General features: G+C 46.2%; 1 protein-coding gene across 2 annotated transcripts; it reads right to left on the reverse strand.

The window, feature by feature from the left end:
* Window positions 1–1,717: 1,717 nt before the first annotated feature.
* On the reverse strand, window positions 1,718–22,895 carry LOC136549644 (potassium transporter 18). Of its 2 annotated transcripts, XM_066541007.1 has the most exons (11): window positions 22,526–22,895; window positions 16,410–16,629; window positions 15,307–15,460; window positions 14,903–15,128; window positions 14,148–14,393; window positions 4,733–4,783; window positions 4,063–4,320; window positions 3,924–3,976; window positions 3,649–3,763; window positions 3,321–3,575; window positions 1,718–3,237 (listed from the first exon to the last, which is right to left on the reverse strand). In XM_066541007.1, the coding sequence occupies exons 3-11, from the start codon at window positions 15,424–15,426 to the stop codon at window positions 2,198–2,200; spliced, it is 2,364 nt and encodes a 787-aa protein (XP_066397104.1). In that variant the 5' UTR covers window positions 15,427–15,460; window positions 16,410–16,629; window positions 22,526–22,895; the 3' UTR covers window positions 1,718–2,197. The 2 variants fall into 2 exon arrangements, with proteins under 2 accessions (XP_066397104.1, XP_066397103.1); XM_066541006.1 differs by lacking the exon at window positions 16,410–16,629 and having other exon boundaries at window positions 1,719–3,237.
* Window positions 22,896–26,303: the final 3,408 nt, after the last annotated feature.

Raw genomic sequence — 26,303 nt, forward strand, 5'->3', positions numbered from 1 at the left:
GACACGCACATAGGCAATTTTCACTTTCAAAAGAAAGTTAGTGGACGATGGACTAAAAAAATGGACCGAAAATTTTGTCCTCTTGCTTATTAGGTAGGTATAGATTAATATCTTTTCCTGCCCTTTCCTGTCCATTGCGAGCTGCACCTAATCCCTGTTTTTTTCTCTCTTCCTCATAAAAAAATAGCTTTGTCTAATTTATATTTGCTTACTTTCTACTTTTATTTATTTTTCTATTTCTATTTCGAGTAGGATTTCTATTCGATTAGGCTATTCTAGGCAAGAACCCTCGTATGACAATAGGAGTCTATTTAATTAGGATTCATATTCAAGTTATCTTAAGAAACCCCATATATTTATGTAATAAAATAGTAGGGTTGTAGATATGTCTAGGACGGTTCACAAAGTTAGTTAAGGAGGGCCGGACGAAAAAAATGGGTGGAGAGAAATTTTGTCTCTTTATTATTAGGTATAGAAGATACAATGATACTTCTATTTGTATGATAATTTTGTTCATTTTGTTAAAGGCTACTTCTATTTTTTTCTTTTTGTGATCTCCAAATATTATTTTTCATTTTCTTATATATGGCTGTGTAGATGGATTTTCTCCTAGTCAGACTCCTTCAGTTCATTTGCGTCCAACCATGATGTCATAATATACGTTCCTTGCGAGTTTTTTTAAACGGGATTATAGTATTGGTTTAGGACTCTTGTAGCCATAAAAAAGTCACCTCCGACCTCAGGACTCTGTAGTGATAAGGTACCACTGGTTTTTTCCTTTCCAAGATTGATATCATTTTTTCATTAATAAATTTATTAGTTTTATCAAGATGGGCTGGGCTATTAACATTAGGGTGTAAGGATTAATGCAGATCGTTAGATCACTATTAAATATAACAATGTTTGTTTTTTTCGATTAATCTCAAAATTTTCTAACGTGATGCCTCCTTTTAACACTATTATATTAATTAATAGATTATTAATCGCCTATCCATCCCTTTCAACCAAATTGTCCCACATGTGATGCATAAAAAGGCTGGTTGGTATGTTTCCCTCATGATGAGCACCATTCTCGTACAACAGTAGTACAACACTATATAGCTTAAACTTTAAAACAATGGAAGGCATGAAAGCTTTTTATACTAATTAAATATGGATAGAAATCTGGGGGGATACCGTACATCACTAGTGCTACTAGAAGTCATTCTGTTGCGTGCACACACACTCCCAAACAATCAGTTTCTTATGGTAAAACTTTTCTTTGTGGAACCTTTTTTTTCTACTACATAAACCTATAGTAGTTCCCCACCCCTAGTTTGTGGAATATTAACCCTATCTTTTGTGAATTTTTTTGTTCTTGTTGGGACATATAGATATCCGAGCAATAGAAATATTCCACAAAGAATAATAATTTTTTTTGTTTTATTAGCTAATATAAAGAAAAGAACTTCGGAGTGGAGTGCGACGTGACAACTTGTTTGTTCTTTCATTCTTTTGGGGAGCGGCGTTTCCCACATGCTTCAGCCTGGGTAAATTACCAACCAACGATGATTCGACAGTTACAGATTGTCGGTCATGTTCACTTGAACTTATCAGCATGGCTTATCAGCTATGCTACAGTATTTTCTCTCACAACAAATCAGTGCACAGGTATTTTTCAGCCTGACTTTTCTCAAAAGTCTTTTGAGAGTAAGGTGACATTGAAATCTGGGTACAGAACCTGGGTCTAAACAAACACTCGGCAACAAATCTCGACTTCTTGCACCACGGAAGCAGTAATTACTAATTACATGGCTTCAAACTTTAAGGGCGCGTGCTGTTTGGGTCCGAGTTCGACATGACCTCAGCATACTTACTGCAATTACTAACTACGGTTTGATCAATCCCCAAACAGTTACATTTTTTTTTACAAATCCTTGCCCTCCCATGAGATATGAACAAACTCCGGTTTCTCATGAACATTGGCCATGGAAGCACTAAAATTACTCTGGATTTAATAACCAGCTATTACAGATGTGCATACAGTACAAGTTCTACATGATGAACATGACCACTATTGATGCTCCAAATGGTCACATATGATGCTGTACAATTCTTTCAACTATCATACCCCTATTACCTATGAACAAAACACAGCTAGCTTCTCTCGAGTGGTTCTGAAGCTGAACTCTCATCTACATGTATTTGGTTTCAGTGCTTACACATAGAACACTTGCCCAACATTCAGTAGGCTCTCATGGGGAACATTGAAGATAGCACTGTTCTCCCTGCAGATCTTCCTAAGGAAAGCATACATGTAGTTGATAGCAATCTTCTTGATGAACCCTGAATCCCTGCGGGCCCTGATGATCGTGTTCCCGAGGATGTGCACCACCCCAGCGTCCCTGCACGCATTCAGGAACGCAATCTCGTCGCCCACGGTCTGGTACATCTGACCTGACGACACGACCTGGCTGTTCCCCATATGATTTGGGGACTGCACCTGTATAATGGAGTCATGGGATGTATAGCTGAGATCCATGTTTGAACCGGTGCTAATGCCATTGATTCTTTGGTTGGCGTTGCCTGCCTGCTGGTTCAGCTCAAGGGTGCTGTACTCATCAGAATCTGTGTACTCTTCCATCATACTCTCCAGCCTGAAAAAGAGCATCAGGCTGTTGAAGAGCATCTGCTCGAAGTCGTCATCCTTCTTGTGGACGTCCTTGTAGCCATACCGCGCCACGCATCGAAACATGTGAAAGTTCTTGGGACCAATTCGCTTCACAAGGAACCTTTCATCCGCTGGCACAGTGTAGACAGGAAGGTGTTTCACACAGACGAAGACCAGAGTGGAGTGGATGGCAGGGAGATTGGTGATGAAGTGTGAGAAGATGTGAGGAACACCACTTGCCAGCTCGGTGTAAACCAGGCCCACACCAGGCACCCTGACCAGACCAAGGCTTGGACCAAGGCCTAGGATCCATGCCATGGACACCTTGCTGTGCATCTCAAATTCATACCGCTTGAGTGTACCATAGTGCCATACATACATGATGATGAGGAAGGCGACAGCAAACACAAGTGGGACCCAGCCACCCTGATCGATCTTCTGCACCACAGCAGTGAAGTATGGAATTTCAACAAGCAATGACAGCGCGGTGAAAAGAATGACCAAGGTCCAGTGGCTGCGCCACACCAGCAACATTATGGGGATCATGAGAAATGTTGTCACAAGCATAACCATTATCACAGCAGTACCTGTTTACACAACATTAGTCCATGTTAGCAACTGAGCTGGAACGTCAAATTTGTATGCAGAGACAGATATGGGAAGATTTTACCGTATGCATTTGCTATCTGACTTTGGTTTTTAAATCCAGCAGTGACAGCGATGCAGAATATCAAAAGGATCCAATTAATATCGGGACTGTATATCTGGCCTAGATACTTCTTGGAAGTATGGATAATTCTCACTCTGGGGAAGCACCCTAGAGCAAGTGCTTGCTTGATAATTGAATAGGTCATCGATATAGTTGCCTGACTAGCAACTACTGCAGCAGCTGTTGCAACAATGAATGATGGCCAAAGTACAGAATCTGTACCAAATAATAGTGTCAATGTGCATTCATGTATATATGGTAAACAAAGACTCCCTCTATCTGACATTACCTGGAAGGGAATGATAGAAGGCATGGGAGACATGGTTTTTGTTCTGAGCTATATAGGCAGCTTGGCCCGTGTACTGCAAAAGAAGGCATGGAAACACAACCACTGTGAAAGCAATCTGCACACAAAAATGTGATGTCATCAGCAGGCAAGCAAAAGGATTTACTTCTGTACTCATGTGAGAAGAGTAGGTAAAAATGTACATTTGCCTCTAAAAGGTTCCTTGGTTATCATAAGAACATTTTCACAGCTAGTAACAAAGACAGGCAATAAACTACCTGAATAGCTTGTACAGGGAAATATGAAAGATCAGCAAACAATGCTTCTGTCCCTGAAACATGGCCCAATATTTCACTCCTGGCAATTGCCATTAAACAAAGGACAAGATTATTATAAAATTAGGAAAGATGTTCAAACCTGTAATGCTAAGCATAATTCCTCCTAAAGAAGCCCAGCTAGTCTTCCCTCGCTTAAAGTACCGATATACATAAATAGGATTAAAAGCCTTGAGAACAGATTGATCGTATTTGGAAATGTTTACGGCGCCCAGGATTCCAATGAGTATGAACCAAATAAATACTATTGGAGCAAAAAGCCAACTGACTTTATCAGTACCAAAGTGCTGCATGCTGAATAATCCAATCAATATGACCACAGAGACGATGACAACCACATCTGATATGGGAAAAAAATGAAAGAATTCAGTCATCCACATACTGATCTCAGTATAATGATCATTGATCATCTATCTTTTAAAACAGCCACACTAAACAAAACTATTCAGTGTACTACATTACCACTATAAAGATTACAAATGTGAAGGGAAAATTCTCAAATCACAGTTAACATGTTAACATTATTCTTTGAATAGACTCTGAAGAAGGTTATCATTTTACTAGATAAAACAGCATGGAAAGTTATGTTGCTTTGTTATTCACATCACACCTCCACATTTCTAGTTGAACTACTGATGGTGAAGAAATTAACATCATCCACTGAGTGTAATAGCAGTTAAAGATATGAAAGAACAAGGTATAAGCTAATGAATGCAGGAAAAACAATACTAACTTCCAGATTTCACAAGTACCATTTCTCATTCTGGGCTCTTCCACTTGTATTCCTCCAGTTGCAGAAAGAACTGCAAGTTGTGATGCAAACTTAAGATCAATTCACTTGGGCAAAAGTAAAATAGCAAACATCATAAAAAAGATATATGTAGCACATTTAAAGGGGTGGAAGGGCATTATAACACTGAATATTTTCCTGGTCGAATATTGTTAACTGAACATTGAGCAATGCAATAGCAATAGAAGGTAAAACAGAACATCACTATGGCGTAAGTTTTTTCCATTTTAAAGCATGAAAACAGTTATAATTTGACAAATCATGTGGTTGTGGGACATTATCTAATTGCCAAAAACGTTACTGTATTTCCTGGAGGAACTGTTAACATTATATTTGAAAGGAACTGCCAGCATGCATTCCTTGGAGAATTTTTTCAGTGTCCAAATGACTTCATTAGTGTTATGGTCGGTAATGTCTACAAGAGGCGCGCCAAGACCAGTGGCTGAGCGATGGACCGACCAGGGAACGCCAGCGCGCGGTCAAGCCTGCCTCGGCGCGCCAACTGCGACGCCGAGCGTTCGCGTCTTTATTATCTGATCCGATCGATTAGGAGAGTGTAGTTTCTTTGAATTGTTATCCCTTAAAGTTAGCTGGTCAGTTGTCAGCATTATGGTATAAGTATGGAACAGTTGGATTAATGAAAGGTTTTAGCCAGAGATTGAGATTAATCTCTCTTGCCCCTGGCGCCCTAGCACTCTTGCTCCTTCGTTCTCGTTCTCAGCTCTTGGCGCCGAACATGGCGCCGCCAGTTCGCCGCCTCGGGTTCAAACCTCGTCCAGCCATCTCGCACTCGTATTCCCTCCGCAGTAGTACGCGCTCCAACAACCTGGTATCAGCCATGTCCGGTTCTAGGAGCTTCTTCCGCCGCCGTTGTTCCCACCACCGCCGCCACCACCACCGTTCCACTTGCGGTCTCATCTGCCCCCGCTCTTCCTAGCTCCGCTCTCATTCCCTCCGCGCCCATTTCCGTTCCACAACCACAGCTCGCCGCTATCCCCACTGATGCTCTCAACGCCCTCACCACGGCCATCTATGGCCTTCAACGCCAAATGGGCGACTTCTCTTCGCGCTTGGCGGCTGTCGAGGGCCGTCCGTCTTCATCCGCGCCGCCGTTCTTGCCGTATGGCCTACCTGGTTACGGGGGCATCCCGCAGCTTTTGGCCTCCAGCCCGGTTATCTCGCCAATGCCTTCCATCCAGGCGTCCGTTCCACTCATGCCAGCATCCATGGCCATGTCCACCTAGCCGGGCCAGTCATCTATGGGCGTTCCCATCACCCACATCAATTTCCCGCACTCCCCATCCCCCGTGCCATCCTTCTCATCGATCATGCAAGCTCCACTTCCAGCGTCCGCCGCCATTGTCCACATGCCGCCACCCCTCCCTCACGTGCCGCCGGAACCCGAGGCCGCGGCTGTTCCCTGTTACCACAAACTCTCTTTCCCGACCTATGATGGCAAGGATGATCCGCTTGGCTTGGCTTAATAGTTGTGATCGGTTCTTTCGCGCACAACGCACTCCTGAGGGCGACAGAGTTTGGCTCGCCTCGTTTCACCTAACGGGTACTGCACAGCAGTGCTACTACGTCCTGGAGCGCGACGCCGGCAAGCCCGTTTGGGAGGGAGTTCAAACGCTTATGCCATCAGCGTTTCGGGTCGCCCCTCCGTACCAATCACCTAGCGGAATTGGCGCGTCTGCCTGTTCCCGACCACCGTCGCGGACTACCAGGAGGCCTTTCAGGCGCGAATGGCGCACGCCGGCCACCTCACGCCATATCAGTAGACCCAGCTCTTCACTGGGGGCCTCCCGGAGCATATCCGGATCGACGTGGAACTCCATGACCCACAAGACCTGCAGCACACCATGAGCCTTGCGCGTGCCTATGAGCGTCACAACGTCGCTCCGGCCCTGGCGTTGCCTGCTCTGCTGGCCCGGCCGCCTCGTCGCACCCCAGCCGCCATCATTACACCACCACCGGTCGCGAGCGCCACGGCGACACAGCCGGCTTCGTCATCTGCTCCGCCTCGGCCGTTCAAGCGGCTTACACCTGCCGAGATGGCCGACCGCCGCAAGCTCGGCCTCTGCTACAACTATGACGAACCATACGTTCGTGGACACAAGTGCCCTGCACTTGTTCTACTTGGAGGTGACCGACTACGTGGTGGAGGAACCCGAGGACGACGAGCCGCCAGCGGCCACCGACACCGAGGCTGCGGCGTTCGATCCCGAGCAACCGATGATCTCACTACACGCCATTGCCGAGATCCAGACTGAGGACACAATGCAGCTCTACGTCACCATTGGCAACGAGCAGTTCGTTGCCCTGCTCGACTCCGGCTCTACCCACAACTTTGTCAGCGGCAACGTCACGCGCTGCGTGGGTCTCCAGTTCCAGCCATGCCCGGGCACCAGTGTCATTGTCGCCAATGGTGACCGCGTGGCGTGCCGCGGCCTCGCATGCGACGTCGGCATCCGTATTGCCGACTGAGATCTTCACCATCGAGTGCTACTCCATCTCCCATTGACACCTACAACATGGTGCTTGGCATCACCTTCCTCCGCACTCTGGGGCCGATTCTCTGGGATTTCGACGACCTCTATATGGACCTTTTGGCGCGAGGGCCGCTGAAAGGTCCTTGTTTGGTTTTGGTAATTGAGTGACAACCTAGGTGACTAATTGTGTTTATGTGATATACACAGGTGATTAGTCCACAGGTACATGTGTGTGAGCAACATATGCCATGAAGGTGAAAATGGCTTGGAGATGTTGCAAAGCTCATACATGTGATGATGAAGGAGCTTAAATGCACATGAGACATGACATTGAGTCATGTGATCAAGGTGGAGAAGATCAAGACAAGACTTGGCTTGATGGACCGGTTGCAAGCGTGAAGGGCAAGTCGAAGGCTTTGCAGTGATGGACCGCGTGGCGGTGAAGCAAGACTTGGACGCCGATGGACGATGGCAACGGTGAAGAGCAAGTAGAGTCAAGATCGATGAACCAATATGATCATGTGATGATATGAAGTGGATCATATCATTGTTGATCGTGTTGGTGCATGTGTTGCATCGACATTGAAGGAGATGGAATGGAATGCGCAAGGCAAAGGTATAACCTAGGGCATTTCATTTCACCGGTCATAGGTGTGTAGAGAAGTTTATGACCGGGTTTAGGATAGATGGCCGTACTATCAAGAGGGGCAAACTTGTTTGCATATCGGTCATCTAGTGCCACTCGAGTGATCTAACTTTGCATTGTCGCTAGGATCGAGTGGCGTGGCAAGTTGAGTGGCTAACATCCTTTGGGAAATGATTGTGAAAATGCTAACACACATACACATGGTGGTGTACACTTGGTGGTGTTGGCACATTTACAAAGGATAGATTCGGTGCTTTCGGAAAAATAGAATGCCTATTTTCTATTGCGCCGGATGCAAATTCTTGTGGTTGGCTCATTGGAGCAAGGGTGAAGAAGTTAGAAGTGAAAACGCGTTGGTCGCAAAGACGCTGGTGTCGGTCAACTGACCGGACGCTGGGTCTGAAAGCACCGGACGCTGACAGGCTGCGTCCGGTCAGGCTAACGTACGATGACGCAGAAGCTGGAGTGTGACCGGACGCTGGCTGCATCCGATCAAGTGTGACCGGACGTGTCCGGTCGAGGTCGGTACCTTACTGGAAACGACCGGACGCTGGGAGTTCAGCGTCCGGTCAGTTTTAGCTGCTGTGTCCGGTCAGGTCAAGTGACTGTTGGAATCGGGACACGTGGCCGTTTGCGGGCGACCGGACGCTGAGGTCCAGCGTCCGGTCAACACGACCGGAGCGTCCGGTCGGCCCGATTTTTGCCCAGTGAAGGGGTAACGGCTAGTTTAGCCCTTGGGGCTATAAATAGAAGTGGCCTTCGGCCATGGCTGGTGCTGAGCACCTCAAGGGACTTAGTGTCCATACTTGTGAGTCCTTGGGAGCCCTCCATCACACATATACTTGATAGTGATCATTCGATTGTGTGAGTGAGCGATTCTAGTGCGATTGCATCGTGAGGTTGCATCGAGTGGCACTAGGTGATCGAGTTGCAAGCCGGTGGTGCTTGTTACTCTTGGAGGTTGCCACCTCCTAGACGGCTTGGTGGTGGTCTCCGTCGGAGCGCGCAAAAAGCTTGTGCGGCGCTCCGGAGAAGTGCTTGTGAGGGGCATTGTGCTCGCCCCGCGGGAGCCGCGAAGAGCAACTCTAGTAAAGCGTGTCATTGAGCTACCCTCACTCAAGGGGTAGGTTCTTGCGGCGCCCGACGTGCGGGCTTAGCAGGGTGATGCTAATTAGCCGCCGAACCACCAAGTGAGCGGTCGACACAACGGGGACTAGCGTGTTGGTAAACACGTGAACCTCGGGAGAAAAATCATCGTGTCAACCTTGTTCTTCCCATTGGTTTGCATCCCCATTACACAAGCTTACCATTACTTTTATACATATTAAGCTTGTGTAGTTGCTCTTGTAATTAGATAGCTTGTGTAGCTTGCTAATTACCTTCTTGCTTGTGTAGCATAGAAGTAGCTCCCTTGCGTGGCTAATTTGGTTTTAGTAACCTTGTTAGTCGCATTGCTTAGTTTGTGTAGCCAAGTATTTGCGCTCTCTAATTTGGCATTGGTTGCCTTGTTATTGAGCATTGCTAGTGAGCCTAGTTGGCTTTGTGCTTTTGCTTACTAGCATGTGTAGGAGCTCCCTTGTTGCTTAAAGTACTAGAGGCATAGGTTTGTGTGACCTTGCTCCTAGCATTGGTTAGGTGAGCTCTAGCTAGCCCAGCACTTTTGTTGCTTGATTAGTATCTTTGGAAGGTGCTAGAGAACATAGATAGAGGGGTGTAGTCTTGGCTAGACCGATAGTTTTAATTCCGCACTTGTATCGGTTAGCCGACGCAATTAAGTTTTAGAAAAGACTATTCACCCCCCCCTCTAGTCGCCATCTCGACCCTTCAGCCGCCACATCTTCTAGCACGGCATCGGCTCCACCCGCCACGACGTGCAGTCGACGCGCCGGCTCCATGCCATCTGCAACAATGAGCCAGAGCTGCTGGAGCGCCTGCTCCAAACCTTCGACGATGTGTTTGCCACGCCGACGGGCCTCCTTCCTGCCCGTCCCTGTGACCACCGTATCCATATGTTGCCGAACGTGGCCCCGGTGGCGGTGCGGCCGTACAGGTACCCCCAACTCCAGAAGGACGAGTTGGAGGCGCAATGCGCGGCCATGCTTGAGCATGGCATCATCCGGCCTAGCACATCCGCGTTCTCGGCGCCCGTGCTCTTGGTAAAGAAACACGACAGGCTCTTGGCGCTTTTGCGTGGATTACCGCGCATTGAACCAACAAACAGTGAAGGACAAGTTCCCTATACCTGTCGTCGAGGAGCTGCTCGATGAACTCCACGGCGCTGCACTTCTTCACAAAGCTCGATCTGTGCTCCGGGTACCACCAAGTGAGGGTGCACGCTGAAGACGTCGAGAAGACAGCGTTCCGCACCCATGAAGGATAATTTGAGTTCTTGGTCATGCCATTCGGGCTCACGAACGCGCCGGCCACTTTCTAGAGTCTGATGAACACGGTGCTCCGGCCGTTCCTCCGTAAGTTTCGTCTTGGTGTTTTTTTGATGACATATTGATCTACAGTCCTTCAGTGGTCGTCCCATCTGCAACACATCAACGCCGTCCTCACCGCCCTCCATGAACACCATCTACGGCTCAAGCGCTCCAAGTTTTCCTTTGCGCAGCCGTCGGTGGCGTACCTCGGCCATGTCATCACGGCCGACTGGTGTTGCCATGGATCAGGACAAGGTGGAGGCAGTCTCGTCCTGGCCTCAACCGCGCTCAGCTCGCGGCGTGCGGGGCTTCTTGGGACTGGCGGGGTATACCGCCGGTTTATCCAAGACTACGGCGTCATCGCCGCCCCCCTCACCAAGCTGCTCAAGAAGGAGGGTTTTCGCCTGGACCCCGGAGGCGGCGGCGGCTTTCGACGCCCTCAAGAGGGCTCTCTCCACAGGCACCGGTGCTCTAGCTACCGGACTTCACCCGGTCCTTTACTGTGGACTGCGACGCGTCGGGCTCCTGGATTCGGCGCCGTACTCCACCAGGGCGACGGCGCACTCGCCTTCTTCAGTCGGCCGTTCGTGTCTCGCCATCTCAAGCTCGCGGCGTACGAGTGTGAACTGATCGGCCTCATCTAGGCCGTCTGCCACTGGCGCCCCTACGTCTGGGGCCGGTCATTCATCATCAGAACCGATCATTACGCGTTCAAATTCATGCTGGATCAACGCTTGTCCATGGTGCCGTAGCACCAGTGGGTGAGCAAACTCTTTGGGTATGACTTCACCGTCGAATACCACCCAGGCCGCCTCAACACCGTGGCAGATGCTCTATCCCAGCGCGGTGACGATGCTTAGGCCGACGCGGACGCCGACGTGCCCGCGCAGCTACACGCGCGCACAGCGCCCTCCTTCAAGTTCTTCGATGACCTGTGCCACGAAGTCCAAGATGATGCGGACCTGCGCGCGTTCCGCGACACCATGGTCACAGAACGCGGTGCTCCATGTGATGTAGACTAGACCCTATCTTCCGAAAGGTATGATAGCATCGATTGGTGGAGACTCGACGTTCACGATCTAGGCTTCAAACCAAGACTGATTCGGATCCCCGCAACCGTTACACCACTACTCCGTTGGTTATCAACCACGCGAACGCGATTGACCTCGTCGAGAAGGCTTTCCTGCAAGCGAATCGAGAACACAAGCAAGAACGAGATGAACGCAATTTGAAATTGTAAATAAATATGAGGCTTATGATAACGAGAAGGAGTTCAAGTCTTTATTCGAAAGGACTAATCGCCACAGGCGAACAAGATCAAGAACTAGGGCCCTAGTTCACAACAAGCGGCCTTGGCGGCGACAGTTGCAGCAAAACGACGTCTGTTTCACGAGGAAAATCAAGAACTAAACAAAACCCAAACCCTAAGAAGAGCGACGGCTGGTATTTATAGAGTCTTGGATGTCATCCCCCCTGGACGCGCCCCCTAATGGGCCCAAACACGATACACGGTCCAACGGACCAAAAGACGGTGTCGCAGCACCCTGACAGATTCTGGACGCTGACTTGTTTCGATGATTCCCGTTGATTCCGGAGGGCTTTTGACATGAGACCAATTGGGTTGGCTTCCTTATCCAATTAGCTTTCCATCCATATGTGGATCATCGAAAAACGGAATCCGGATGCGTCCTGGGTGACCAGTTTAAGGCAGACTGGTTCTGGAAGCCAAGATGGAATCGAACTTAATTTGGGCCTCCACCTTGGTGACTCGAACCGGATGAGCTTCGGTCCTACCTTCTTGCTTAGGACACCCTCGCTGTTCTCCTTGGTCTCCATATGGTTCTCCAAGCTTGGTCATGTGTATAGAGGTCATGTCCTCATCACCATGGCGCGTCGTCGACGACCTGGTCCTACACGGCAACCGGGTGTTCATGCCGGCGTCGCTGCCGGCCGTTCTTCAGCTGGCCCACTCGACCGGCCACGAGGGCACGCAGAAGACCCTCCAGCGCCTTCGGCAAGACTTCTTCGTCGAGCACGACCGCCAGCTGGTGCGCAAGTTAGTGAGCTCGTGCGTCACATGCCAGAGGAACAAGACCGAACACCTTCATCCCGCCGGCCTCCTGCAACCCTTGGACGTGCCAACGCAGGTGTGGGCCGACATTGCCATGGACTTCATCGACGGTCTTCCGCGGGTAAATGGCAAGAGCGTTATCTTAACGGTGGTCGATCGCTTTTCCAAATACGCTCGCTTCCTCGCCCTCAGTCATCCCTACACCGCGGCCTCCGTCGCCAAGGCTTTCTTCGACGGCATCATGAAGCTTCACGGGTTTCCCCACCTCCATTGTCAGTAACCGTGATCCAGTTTTCACTGGCGTGACATGTTCAAGATGGCCGACGTCAAATTGAGAATGAGCACGGCATTCCACCCCCAAACTAATGGCCAGACCGAGGTGGTGAACAGGACCATTGCCATGTACTTACGGTGCATCACTGGAGACTGCCCTCGTGCGTGGCTTGATTGGCTGCCGTGGGCTGAGTATTGTTACAACACGTCCTACCACTCGGCGCTCCGGCCACCGCCGTTTGAGGTTGTCTATGGCCGGCCACCACCGGCCTTACTACCCTATGTCGCACGGACGGCGCGCACCGACACTGTTGACTGGCCTTCTCCGCTACCGCGACGCGTTCCTTGTGGACGTTCGTGATCACCTTCTTCAGGCCCAGGACTACGCCAAGCGGAACTACGATGCACATCACCGCCCCCTGGAGTTTGCCATCGACGACTGGGTGTTGCTCCGCATCCTCCACCGACCGGCGCAATCACTAGGTGCCTGGTCCCCGCGGCAAGCTTTCACCTCGCTACGCTGGGCCGTTCCAGGTAGTGGAACGCGTTGGTCCAGTCGCCTACCGCTTGCGGTTGCCAGACAATGCCCGCATCCATGACGTCTTCCACGTCAGGGTCCTCAAAGCCCTTTCGGGGAACGCCGCCGACCACGACCCCGAGCCTGCCGCCTCTTCACAATGGGCGCATACTGCACCGTCCAGCTCGTGCCGTGCGCGGCCAACTTCGTCGTGGCGTGTGGCATGTGCTCATACAGTGGGAAGGCCTGCCTGATGCCGACGCCACGTGGGAGCCCATTGAAGAGTTTCGAGCCCTCTTCCCCGCCTTCCAGCTCGAGGACGAGCTGTTCGTCGAGGAGGAGAGAGATGTTATGGTCGGTCATGTCTACAAGAGGCGCGCCAAGACCAGTGGATGAGCGGTGGACCGGCCAGAGAGCGCCAGTGCGCGGTCACCAGCCTGCCTCGGCGCGCCAACTGCGACGCCGGGCGTTCGCGTCTTTGTTATCCTATCCGATCGATTAGGAGAGTGTGGTTTCTTTGAATTGTTATCCCTTAAAGTTAGCTGGTCAGTTGTTAGCATTATGGTATAGTATGAAATAGTTGGATTAATGAAAGGTTTTAGCCAGAGATTGAGATTAATCTCTCTTGCCCCTAGCGCCCTAGCACTCTTGTTCCTTCGTTCTCGTTCTCAGCTCTTGGCGCCGAACACGGCGCCGCCAGTTCGCCGCCGTGGGTTCAAACCTCGGCCAGCCATCTCGCACTCGTATTCCCTCCGCAGCAGTACGTGCTCCAACAATTAATATTTATGTTTAGTATGGCAATGATAGAATTTGTTGAGAAAATATGCTGTTTAGCAGTTCACATCAAACTAAAAGTTGTAATCTAAGTTCTCGTCAAAATATTAATTTCAGTAAATCTGGTAATAAATGCATAGTAAAACATAGATTTTCATAAAAATAACATAAAGATACTCACCTGATATTGCAGGAGTGAGGATTCCATCTCCAACTGCCATACAAGTACCAAAAAGAACAAGAATAAGAATGACATTCTTCCTGATTTGGTGTCCCTCTAACCATCTTTTAATCTTTGCAGCAAGAGATTTCTCATCATATGTGTGGCGGCTGTATGTTGTTAGTTCTTCATCTGTTCTATGCTGATTTGGAATAGTGTTTATCTTTGCATGCCGGCAAAGCAGTGAGTAAAGAGCAAATGTTCCACCTGGCATTACAGTAGAATTCTATTATGTTGATATTCGTTATCACAGAATTTGTAAGCCAAACTGATTGAAAATTTACTAATATGCAGAAGATCAAGTACTGAACATGACAGCATGCTGCAGTGCGCAAATCTTTGCATCCCACAACCAAATGGCTCCAAACACATATTGGACAATATGAGGCTTTCCTATCACGCTTTTCATCAAAATATTTAGTTCAGTTTGCTTCTGGGAGTTCAGAATGATAATGCTAATCTGTTAGAGGTATGATGCATTCTGACTTTGAGCTAAACCAATAAAAGGCTTAAATGATTGTAGTGTTGTGTGACATGAATCAAAACAAACTGCAGAAAGCATGTGAATGAGAAATTTAGCAAATAAGCACCCTAGGAGAACTGTAAAACAATATAGTTTAGTTTTACTGCATCCTCTGAACAAACTAGAATGATCAGATTCTTTCATAACTGAAGCAGAAATTTCAAGGAAGCAAGAGTGTAAGACATATTCGTACCTTGGCCATTATCGTTTGCCCTCAAGACAATGAAGACGTATTTAACAAGTGGAATCAGGGTAAGGGAGTAAATAATAAGCGAGAGTGCTCCAATAACTTGTTCGGTGTCTTCTATTTCATGAGGGAAAATGTTGTAGAAGACATATAAAGGCGATGTGCCTAAATCCCCAAACACCACACCGAGGCTTTGGAAAGCTAGTTGTAACAGCACAAGTGTAGGGTAGGTCTGCATATGCAAAAGGGGAAACAAGAAGAGGGCAAAATTACTGACCACTCATTAGCAGATCAGCTACACAGACACTAATAATCCGTAAAATGAACCAGTTATCACCACCTAAGGTAGCATTTCAGAATTGAAGTTGTGAAATGAAAAAGACCTTTCTAAGCAGTTACGTGATAATCACCTTTTCCCTGTACATATTCCTCAATCTCCCGGCCTCTGCATCCATGGGCTGATCGAGATTCCTTTCCAGCTCCCACATAGCCCCCCTACCAGTCTGCTCTGCTGTGCTAGTAGTCTCCATGGGTTCAAACTAATCAGCAGCACGGCCTTGCAGCCTGCAGGCATCAAGAATATATCAGTCTGTTTCCGAAGCCATCACAAAAGAACAAAAGCTCTGAACTTGAGCAGCAATGGAAGGCATAAGATGGCCAGTTTTAAACTGTCTTGAGATCAAACTGTTAGGTTGATCTCTAATCCCAAACTGGACCCAACTGCCCAGTTGAGCCTTTGATCTGCGCCCTAATCGGGGGCGTCCAGCCCACTATGGCTGGAGGGCCCCTGTCACACCTGCGCAATAAATAGAGGTGGGGCCGGCGGCTCAAGGAATGAGGTTTACCTGAGCCACAGTTCCCCACCGACAAACCCTAAACCCGATCTAGTGAGGGGCGCAGCCAATGACAGGAAGCACCTTCACCATTGCACTGCACCACCATCCGTCTTCACCGTCGGTCGCCACTACTCATCACCGACACCGTCTTCACCGACCGTCGCTGCCCTCGCGCAGATACCGGAACAACGACTACGGCCGAAGCCACTGGATCGAAGCCCTACGACGGTCGGTAACCTAGCATTACTCATCTCTCTAATCTCTGTTTAGTTCATGTACTAGTATATATTATCCGTTTACGATGATGTACCTGGCAGATCTATGCTCATAGTGATCCTGTCGGTGCAACAATGGTACCAGAGCCACGATTTCTAGGTTTTTTTAGATCTAGAATGGGGAAACAGACAAGAAAGCAGAGAACCGATCAGATCCAGTTCGGATCTGAAAAGAAAGAGGGTTTTCCTAACCCTAACCCTAACCCTAACTAGGTAAAAGAAAGAAGAGCATGAGGGCTCGGCACGTGAAGCCGAACCCTAAAATCCGTAGAGTCCCTCTAGGGAAGAGGAACAGTGCCCATCCCAAAACCCTAACCCTAATTTTTTACCCCATCCCCAAATCGGGTTAATCCCAGAAGAAAGAAGGGGAAAGGGAGAAGAGGAAGGGACGTTTTGGCTTACCTCGTCGCTGCGCAGTGCTGCAGCCTCGTCGGCGCGCGAGGAGAAGAAAGGGCTGAGCTGGGGAGCTGCTCGTCGGGCTTGGCCAAGGAGGTGCCGCGGCCAGGCCGCTCGATGGTGGCGCACTCACCCGCTGGGGAGCGCGCATGCCGGCGAGGGGGGCCGGCGACGGCGCCATGGCTGCCCGCTCCACTGCTTCGCTCGCTCGGTGCGCTCACTGTGGCTGAGAGAGTGAGAGAGAGAAGGAGAGGCGTGAATGAGGGTTAGGGTTCAGGAGGAGGCCGGCGGTCGGCAGTTTTGTTCACACGATCTCACCGCTCGACCGTCCGATTGAATCCAACAGCTCCAGTTGCATGGGCCGCATCGTGGCCCTAGGCAGGCGAGCGCGCCGTGTCGCTTTGCCGGCCCTAGGCCCACGTTGCGGCCTGGGTGGCAGCGCGCGCGTGCGGAGGCAATGGGCCAAGCCGGCCTTTTGCCGGTTTTGGGCCGAGAGAGGCAGAATGAACCCGCATTTTTTCTATCTTTTTCCTGGAAAATTGAAAATGCAAATTGGCTCAAAAGAAAATTAGAAAAATGTATTTTTTCCCTGTGGGTAAAAATTCAAGAAAATGAGTTCATTTTTTCGCTGCGTATTTTAAAGTTGTTATTTTCATTATTAAATTCGAATCAACGGGAGAATATAATTTTGAAAACATAGATATATTTTATTTTATTATAATATTGTTATTATTCTGACCAACATTGATTAATGGCAATATTATGATGAGTTTTGTCCTGCATTAATTCTATTTCTGCCCAACGGTGATGTAGAATTAGTGTAGAGGACAATTGTATGTTTTAATTTTGACCAACGTTAGGAACTAATGCATGCAATTGTTATTATTATATTTATGTTCTCACTCTATATGAATTATGTTTTCAGGACGGATACAACTTAATAGGTCGTATCAAAGAGATCCCCACTCTTAAAAGGTGATAACTACACGGAGTGGAAGAAAAAAATTGACCTAGCTTTCATCTTGGCTGAGGTGGACTGAGTAGTCACCTCATCGTGTCTCATTGAGCCTATGACACCGGTGAGGAAGACAAATGAGGCTGATGCCGCTTGGGCAACTAGAGAGGGATTTTACATCCCAAAAGATGTGCTATGACTTTGAGCATAGGAAAATGGGTCACTGCCAACAAGAAATATATGGATAGTGATAAAGAACACGATTGAACCTGTAATTGTGGGCTCAATCCCAAAGTGTGACACCGTCATCGAGTACCTCGATAGAATAAAGAGTCAGTTCACTGGCTCTTCAAAGACATGTGCTACCCAAGCTGATAAAGCAGTTGGTGATAGAGAGGTACTCTAAAAATGGTGGCATAAGAGAGCACATACTAAGGATGAGCAATTTGGCATCCTAAGCTAAAACCAATGGATCTAGGCTCTCAAGGAAGAGTTCCTTATCCATCTGATTTTTGCTTCCTTGCCTAAGGAGTTTGACACTTTTGTTGTCAACTACAATATACAGCCCGAGAAGTGGGACTTAGAGAGGCTCATGGCTATGTGTGTGCAAGAGGAGGAGAGAATGAAAGTTGTCAATGGTGGTACTATCAATTATGTGAAAGACAATAAGAAAAAGAATAATAAAACTAACTCCTCCTCAAAGTCAAAGGAAAAGGGATCCCATGCTGCATCAGCCTCAGTAGAACAAGTTCACAGCAGAGAAGGACCAGTGTCTCTATTGCAAGAAGACGGGACATTATAAGATAGATTGTCCCGATTACTTAAAGATGATCATGGCAAAGAAATGTGAGAATATTATTACATTCATAAATGAATCCCTATATGTACAGTATTCGAAATCTACTTGGTGGATTGACTCAAGTGCAACTGTTCATGTTGCTAATTCTTTATAGGGATTCCGTTCGACGAGGACTACGCAAAGAAGCAAAAGACACGTTAAAGTTACAAATAGAGTCCGAGCAGATGTTGAAGCCGTTGGTGATCTTTCTCTAGAGCTTGTTGATGATTTCACACTTTTACTAAGAGATGTACTTTATGTTCCCTCCCTACAGAGAAACTTGATTAGTGTTTCATGCTTGGATAATGATGGATATGATTGCCATTTTGGAAATGGCAAATGTAAGATAACATTTAATAATGCATGTGTTGGTCTTGCTATCTTATAAAATGAGCTTTATTTGTTATCACTACGTGATGTTGTGAATGTTGTATGTGATGATAGGAAACGTTGCGTGCGATAATGAGAATGTATCCTCGTCTGCGGATATAAATAGAAAATGAAAGGGAGCTCACGATGCATTGTCGAAATTATGGCACTATCGTTTAGGCCTATATTTCGAGGGGAAGAATAGAAAGACTAGTTAAGAATGATATTCTTCCTCCATTAGAGCTCTCAGATTTAGAACAATGTAGAGAATGCATAAAAGGAAAGTATATAAAGAAAATTAAGAAAGATGTCAAGCGAAGTGCAGGAATTTTACAGATTATTCACACAAACATATGTGGTCCATTTCCTGTAAAGAGTGTGGATGGTTATGATTCAGTTCATAACATTCACAGATGATTACTCCCGTTATGGCTACATTTATCCAATAAAAGAAAGAATAGAAGTATTGGATAAATTTAAGATATTTAAGGCAGAAAGTTGAAAACCAACACAATTTAAAGATTAAGATAGTCAGGTCCGACCATGGGGGGAGTACTATGGTCGACATACCCCTATATGGCCAAGTTTCTGGACCTTTTGCAAGGTTCTTACAGGAAGAATGGCATAGTAGCCCTAGTATTCTACACCGGGCGAACCTCAGCAGAATGGAGTAGCTGAAAGGCGTAATCGTACCCTGATGGATATGGTGCGCAGTATGATAAGTTACTCCACCTTACCATTGAGTCTATGGATGGAGGCGTTAAAAACCTCCTTTCATATTCTCAATAGAGTACCAAGTAAGTCAGTGCCAAAAACACCGTATGAGTTGTGGACAGGAAAAGTACCCTCACTAAACCACTTACGTGTGTGGGGGAGTCCTACTGAGACTAAAGTATTTAACCCAAATATTGGGAAGCTAGATCCCAAAACAGTAAGTTGTCATTTCATTGGCTATCTAGAAAAGTCAAAAGGTTTTCATTTCTACTGTCCAGACAGACATATAAAGTTTGTGAAAACGAGACACACTGTCTTCCTAGAGGATGAAATGATGAGGGGGAGCATGGTAGCTCGAGAAATTGATCTTGAAGAGAAGCGGGTGTATGCGCCCACTCCAATGATTCATGCGCCATTTTTCTCACTACCTGTTGTCGCTGCACCAACAGTGCAAGATACTGTGGTGCCAGCACCTGTTATTATTCCGCCTGTGGCAACAATGAATGATGATGAGGAACTTGTTCTTCAGGATCCTGTAGAACCTATTGCCACACATGAGGGGAGAGTAACAACAGCCTCAAACAGAAGATGTGCCAAATAGTGGAGGCCCCTCGAAGGTCTCAAAGAGTTAGAAGATCAGCTATTCCTACTGACTATGAAGTATACAATATTGAAGAATTTCAAATGGAGGATGACCCCACCTCATTTGAAGAAGCCATGAAAAGTGATCATTCATCAAAGTGGCTTGAGGCCATGGAAGATGAAATGAAATCAATGAATGCCAATAAAGTTTGGGACTTAGAAATAATTTCTAAATGACCCAAAATAGTAGGCTGTAAATGGGTCTATAAAACAAAACTTAACTCTTCAAGGGAATATAGAGAGATATAAAGCGCGACTTGTGGCAAAAGGCTTTATGTAAAGAGAATGGATTGATTACAATAAGACCTTTTCTACAGTCTCATGTAAAGATTCCTTCAGAATCATAATGGCATTAGTGACACATTACGATTTAGAATTATATCAGATGGATATAAAGACGACATTTCTCAACGGAGACTTAGAGGAAAATGTTTACATGGCACAACCAAAAAGTTTTGTCATGGAAGGAAAAGAACGAATAGGATGCCGCCTAAAGAAATCCATATATGAATTAAAACAAGCTTTAAGACAGTGGTACTTGAAGTTTGATAAGACAATAAGGAATTTTGGGTTTAAAGAGAATGTTAAGGACAATTGTGTCTATGCAAATTTAAGAATGGGAAGTTTATCTTTCTTATCCTGTATGTGGACGACATCTTACTTGCTAGTAGTAATGTCAATCTACTACTGGAGATAAAGAAGTTTTTGTCCTCAAAATTTGATATGAAAGATCTTGGTGAAGCCTCGTTCATTTTAGGGATCGAGACTCACCGATATAGAAGTAAAGGAGTATTAAGATTGTCACAAAAGGCATACATAGAAAGAATCTTAAAGAAATTCAGTATGCACAAATGTAGTCCTTGACCTGCTCCTATAGTCAAGGACGACAGATATGGGATTTTCAATGCCCCAGGAACCAATATGAGATCGATCAAATGAAAGCGGTTTCATATACTTTAGCTGTCGGAAGCTTGCAATATGCTCAAGTATGTACGCGCCCTGACTTGGCATTTGTTACCGGGTTACTTGACAGATTCCAGAGTAATCCTGGAACAGAACACTGAAAATTAGTAAAGAAAGTCTCGCGTTATTTGCAGGGAACAAAAGGCCTCATGATGACGTATAGAAGATCTGATTCACTCCATATAGTGGGATATTCAGATTCTGATTATGCGGGAGATGATAGAAAATCCACGTCTGGATATGTATTCACTCTCGCATGGGGAAGCTATTTCATAGAAAAGCTCAAAGCAAACCATCACTACATCGTCCATAATGTATGCCGAGTTTGTAGCATATTATGAGGCAACGGGGTATGTGAACTAGCTAAAGAAGTTCATACCCGGTTTGAAGGTGGTTGACGACATCTATAGACCACTTAAGTTATACTGCGATAATAATCCGACAGTACAGTATGCTCACAATAATAAGTCAAGTGGTGCTGCCAAACACATTGACATAAAGTATTATGTCATGAAAGATAAAGTCCAGGATCATGTCATAAGTCTTGAGCATATAAGTACCGAAGAGATGCTCGCGAATCCACTTATAAATGGCTTACCACCCAACGTGTTCAGAGAACATGTAGCCGGCATGGGTTTAAGGAAAAGCCTATAATTCCTAGACAAAAGAAGGCCTAAAGATAAGTATCTATTTCAGAACAGAGTGGTGTGTTGTAGCTATTAAATCTATCGGCAATTGACCGTGACGATGAAACATGCTCTATGCGCTAATCTGTAATGGAATAAACAAAAGTAAATGATATGAAATTAAAAGATGGTAGGAGATCAAGGGGAAGATTGTTAGGTTGATTTCTAATCCCAAACTGGGCCCAACGGCCCAATTGGGCCTTTGATCCTCGTCCTGATCGGGGGCGCCTAGCCCACTATGGCTGGAGGGTCCCTGTCACACTACGCAATAAATAGAGGTGGGGGACCGGCGGCTCAAGGAACAAGGTTTTCCTGAGCCACAGTTCCCCACCGACAAACCCTAAACCTAATCTAGTGAGGGGCGCAGCCAGTGACGGGAAGCACCTTCACCACTGCACTGCGCCAGCCATCGGTCTGCACCGCTAGTCGCCACTGCTCATCACCGACACCGTCTTCACCGACCGTCGCTGCCCTCTGCACCGGAACAACGACTATGGCCGAAGCCACTGGATCGAAGCCCTACGACGGTCGGTAACCTAGCATTACTCATCTCTCTAATCTCTATTTAGTTCACGTACTAGTATATATTATCCGTTTACGATGATGTACCCGGCTAGATCTATGCTCATAGTGATCCTATCGGTGCAACACAAACTTCTATGAATTTGTGAGTTAACAACCAGAATTCAGGATATCTGACATTAACACATAGTTGTTCTAACACCAAACATCTACAGGTGATTAACTCAAAGCCATGCATCCAAAGAACAAAGTTGATTTCCACTATTTCCGATGATATGGAACAGTGTGGCGGGAGGAAAAGGTGATCAAATACGCATGCATAGCTCCAGGTTTTCATGACAAACAAGATAGGAAAGAAAACAGCGAAATGATCAAATTCTGATGCCATTTCCGCAGTATCTACCAACAATGGAAGAGATAATCTGTTGCTAACCTTGCAAACTCAGAACAAAGCCCCAATGAATGCCGGGATTCCAGACTCAAGAGCACGCCAAGATCAAAGCTTGAGCGGAAATTAGCGCTCCCAGCATCAGTGCAGGCAGCTGGCGACGAGCCCCGGAGCCTCCGAAAGCATTCCAAGGTGGATTTGTGTTGTTTTTTTCTATGGCGTCCTCGACCTCCTCCTATTCACCGCTGCGCAGAGATTCGCGCGGCGGGACCGGGAAGAAGAGACGCCACTGCCGGCTGCCGCGCATGCGCTGCACGGAGGGGAGGAGGACCGGACACCGGAGCCTCGCACACGGACAACACGCGGAGAGGCGCTGCCTGCCAACCCCGCGGCGAAGAGGATGGGGACGGATGCGATCGGTTTTTCTAGTAGGAGAATAATTAATAATTGGCAAATCTCTTGTCGGATTGCAGAGCTGATGGAGTGGACAGGATTTGGCTGCAGCTCGTCGCGATGCAATGCGATGCGTGTGCACTCAATAATAGAGGAGGAGCAGCAATAATCAAATGCTAATGGCAGGTGCACTCAAAAGTCAAATCAACTAATCAAGTATCTTAATCACTGATGTGATGCCCATATATCGATCGATCTATCGTAATAATCTAAATGTTATTTGTATCGGGTGGCGTGGCGTCAGGCTAAACATGGCAGACGCAGCTTCTGTCATGGGAAAAACTCCAGATGCATGTGCTATGATTAGTAGTAATAGAATTAGCAGGAGCAAGTAGTAAACGTGCGTAAGATAACTATTAGCTGGAGTTACTGTAATTAGGTCTGCGCTGCAGCTATGGCTAGTTTATTTCGAGCTGAGCTCGGCGGAAACGTCAGCTACTTCATATCCAATAGCATAGCAGCATGCATGTTTTGTTAGACCCCTTCGTTGTATCCTACAAACTCAAAATCACATAGTATAGGTCTTAGGGCACCCTAAGATATTGTGTCAAACAAATTAACTACATACTCTCTCTATTCCGCTTTGACTCTCGTTTTAGCTTCCAGTCTATTGCAGCAAAGATTGTTTGAACATGGACTTTATGTGTGTTCGGGTGCATCGAAGAAACTGTGAATGTGGACAATTTACTGCACTGCCAGAACGACAGTCAAAGCGGGACTGGAGAGAGTAGGTCACACTCTCCTATTTTAAAATAGAGTTAAATGCACCGTAGGATCGACGAACTTGTCTGGATAATATATGTCCATAAACTTTGAATTGCATTTATCAGCCCTTAAACTTGATTATCCGTTCACTGCAGGCCATCCTACCACGTCGGCATCATTTTGCCGACGTGGCATGGCCCTTCTGTTAGTTTTTAGGACTTAAACGGTGTTAAGCCCAGTGTGAAATGATGATTTTGCCTTGAGTGAAAAATAAATCGGTGCACAGTTCAGTTCTTCTGTGTTGAATTTTGAGAAATATTTCACATAGTTTAAGGTTGTCATAATTACATAAAATAAGAAATATATTATTTTGTATGTAATTGTATTTATTCCTCTAAGTTAAACATAGACCCACTGAACTCTACGTTGAGTCATTTTTCACTCAGGGGTAAAATCACGCTTGGCTTACCGTTAAATCCTGAAACTAACCGGAAGAACTAAAGATAGCTTCCGGGCCAAATTGATAGGTTGAAAAATAAAAGGGTAAAGAATGTAAGCCAAACTTTTTTCAGGGCTATTGAAACAATACTCTCCAAAAATAAAATAAATCATTAAGTCATTTATAAGTACTCTGGTTTTTTTATTACACAATACAACGCAGACGTTTTGTTGTCGATGGAAACATCGCCTACCACTAAAGGCATAGAGCCATTAAACCCTAGAATATTCGTGAGTCGAATCCGGGGCCTCATGGGCTACTGAGGCTCTTATAAGCACTAGCCCTTTTCGCAAGTACTCCGTATTACAATAAACAAGTCAGTATAATAAGTTATTGTGATCGCCCAGAAAAGCAACACACAAATACATGTTCATGTCTCTCCAAATCCTAATATCTGACTCGGCTTGTTTGAAAATTTTTGAGGTTTACACTACCCCTAGGCTCTAGCTAAATACAGGAACATCCGAACATGGCGTGTACACGCGTACTTTGATGCACATTACTCTCGTGACAATCACCGGCTACCTAAATGTAGGATGCTACCTGCCAACTCTTTTTCTTGGCTGCAAGCCTGCAACAGTATTGGCAAACCTGAGACACAAGCTTCCCCATGGAGAACAGCCTGACCGCAAAATCTCCTCTCCTGCGAAGGGGACGACGAGAGGAGAGCAGAAAGCTGATCGGAATTGGGTTGAGCAGCATCACGACAGGGTCGACAGCGACAGATAGGGACAGAGACCTGGGGCATGTTTAGTTCCCAAATTTTTTGCGTAATGCCTATCACATCGAATCTTAGCGGCTACATGCATAGAGTACTAAATATAGACGAAAAAAAAACTAATTGCACAGTTAGGGTGAGAAATCGCGAGACGAAAATTTTCAAACCTAATTAGTACATAATTAGACACTAATTACCAAATACAAACAAATGGGCTACAGTATCAAAACCAAAAAATTTGGAATCTAAACGCGGCCCTAACTAGTGCCCAACTCCACTCTCGCAATGCATCGCTACATGCATACTCCTGGAATTCGTTCACTTTTGAAAGAGACACATGTGGTTTGACAGTTCGCACAAACGTAGAGCTGCAACCAAATATGTGTGTTCCCACTTAACAGAATTTCCTTTTCAGCGAAGGCCCACCCAACACACAAGACCAGGCTTGTATAGTAATTCGAAGCATGCAGGCCGCGGCGGTGTTGTCACGTAGCATGCGGCCCAGCAAAACTAAAACTAGTGTGCAGCACCGCTCATAGGATAATTTTTATTATCTAGTTTTGTTTTTGTATGGTTTTGTTATCTTAGAAAATATTAATAAGTGTATATGACAATAATTTTATTATATTTTCTCTCTTAATATAGAAATTATAAATTTATACTTCTAAAAAATTTGTTGTGATATGTTATGGGGGCCATGGCCCTGCCAGCCAGCCCCCCTTGCCTCCGTCACTGAGCATACGTACCCAGTTTATTTTTTCTGTCACCAACATGTTTAAAAAAAATCTATCACCTGAAAATCCAATGAATTTCTTTCATTTTTCTGTTTGCCGCTTCCACTCCGCAGACAACTCAAGGGTTATAAATTCATACACGTGGGATAATCACCTAGGCTAGGTCCTTAAGCGAATTGAAGGCACTGGTTTCCCTACCTGTCTCGGCAATCAGAATTCCAATTCCATCGTTTCTTTCACGAAGGACCTAAAATAAGAGTCATATTATATTAGAGAAAATTATGTCGATAACTTATTTGATGGTACATGTTGTCGAGAAGGACACCTTGAATGCGTCTTCATCTGTACAATCGTCCCCTATGTATATTGGAAAGGAGTCACCTGGACCAAGCTCTTCAAGCAGGTACAACACAACGCCCCCCTTGTTCCAATTAATTGGAGGACGAAATTCGTAAACCTTATACAAAATAGATAAATTAATTGTTATAGCAGCTATACAAATGTAGACATACGACCACAAAGTAGGCCACGGACATCGTATAATTTTTTTTATACAAATTATGGGCGTGCCCCCTCCCTTCGCCGCTGCTTAAATTTTAATATTTTATATGTATTTTTACAGGTTGCACCTTTTTAGAAATAATAGATTTGACCAACAGTAAAGAAATTGCCACATTTCTTAATTACGATGGACCCCATTGTCAATAGTCAATG

This window comes from Miscanthus floridulus, chromosome 4, assembly GCF_019320115.1.
Source record: "Miscanthus floridulus cultivar M001 chromosome 4, ASM1932011v1, whole genome shotgun sequence".
Classification (NCBI taxonomy): Eukaryota; Viridiplantae; Streptophyta; class Magnoliopsida; order Poales; family Poaceae; genus Miscanthus; species Miscanthus floridulus.

Coding starts and splice junctions, on each gene's coding strand:
- LOC136549644 (XM_066541007.1), bottom strand. CDS start 15,426: ATGGAGACTACTAGCACAGCAGAGCAGACTGGTAGGGGGGCTATGTGG. Junction 4,784..14,147: donor CCTCACTCCTGCAATATCAG/GTGAGTATCTTT, acceptor CACAACTTGCAG/TTCTTTCTGCAACTGGAGGA. Junction 3,238..3,320: donor TCAGATAGCAAATGCATACG/GTAAAATCTTCC, acceptor TTGTGTAAACAG/GTACTGCTGTGATAATGGTT.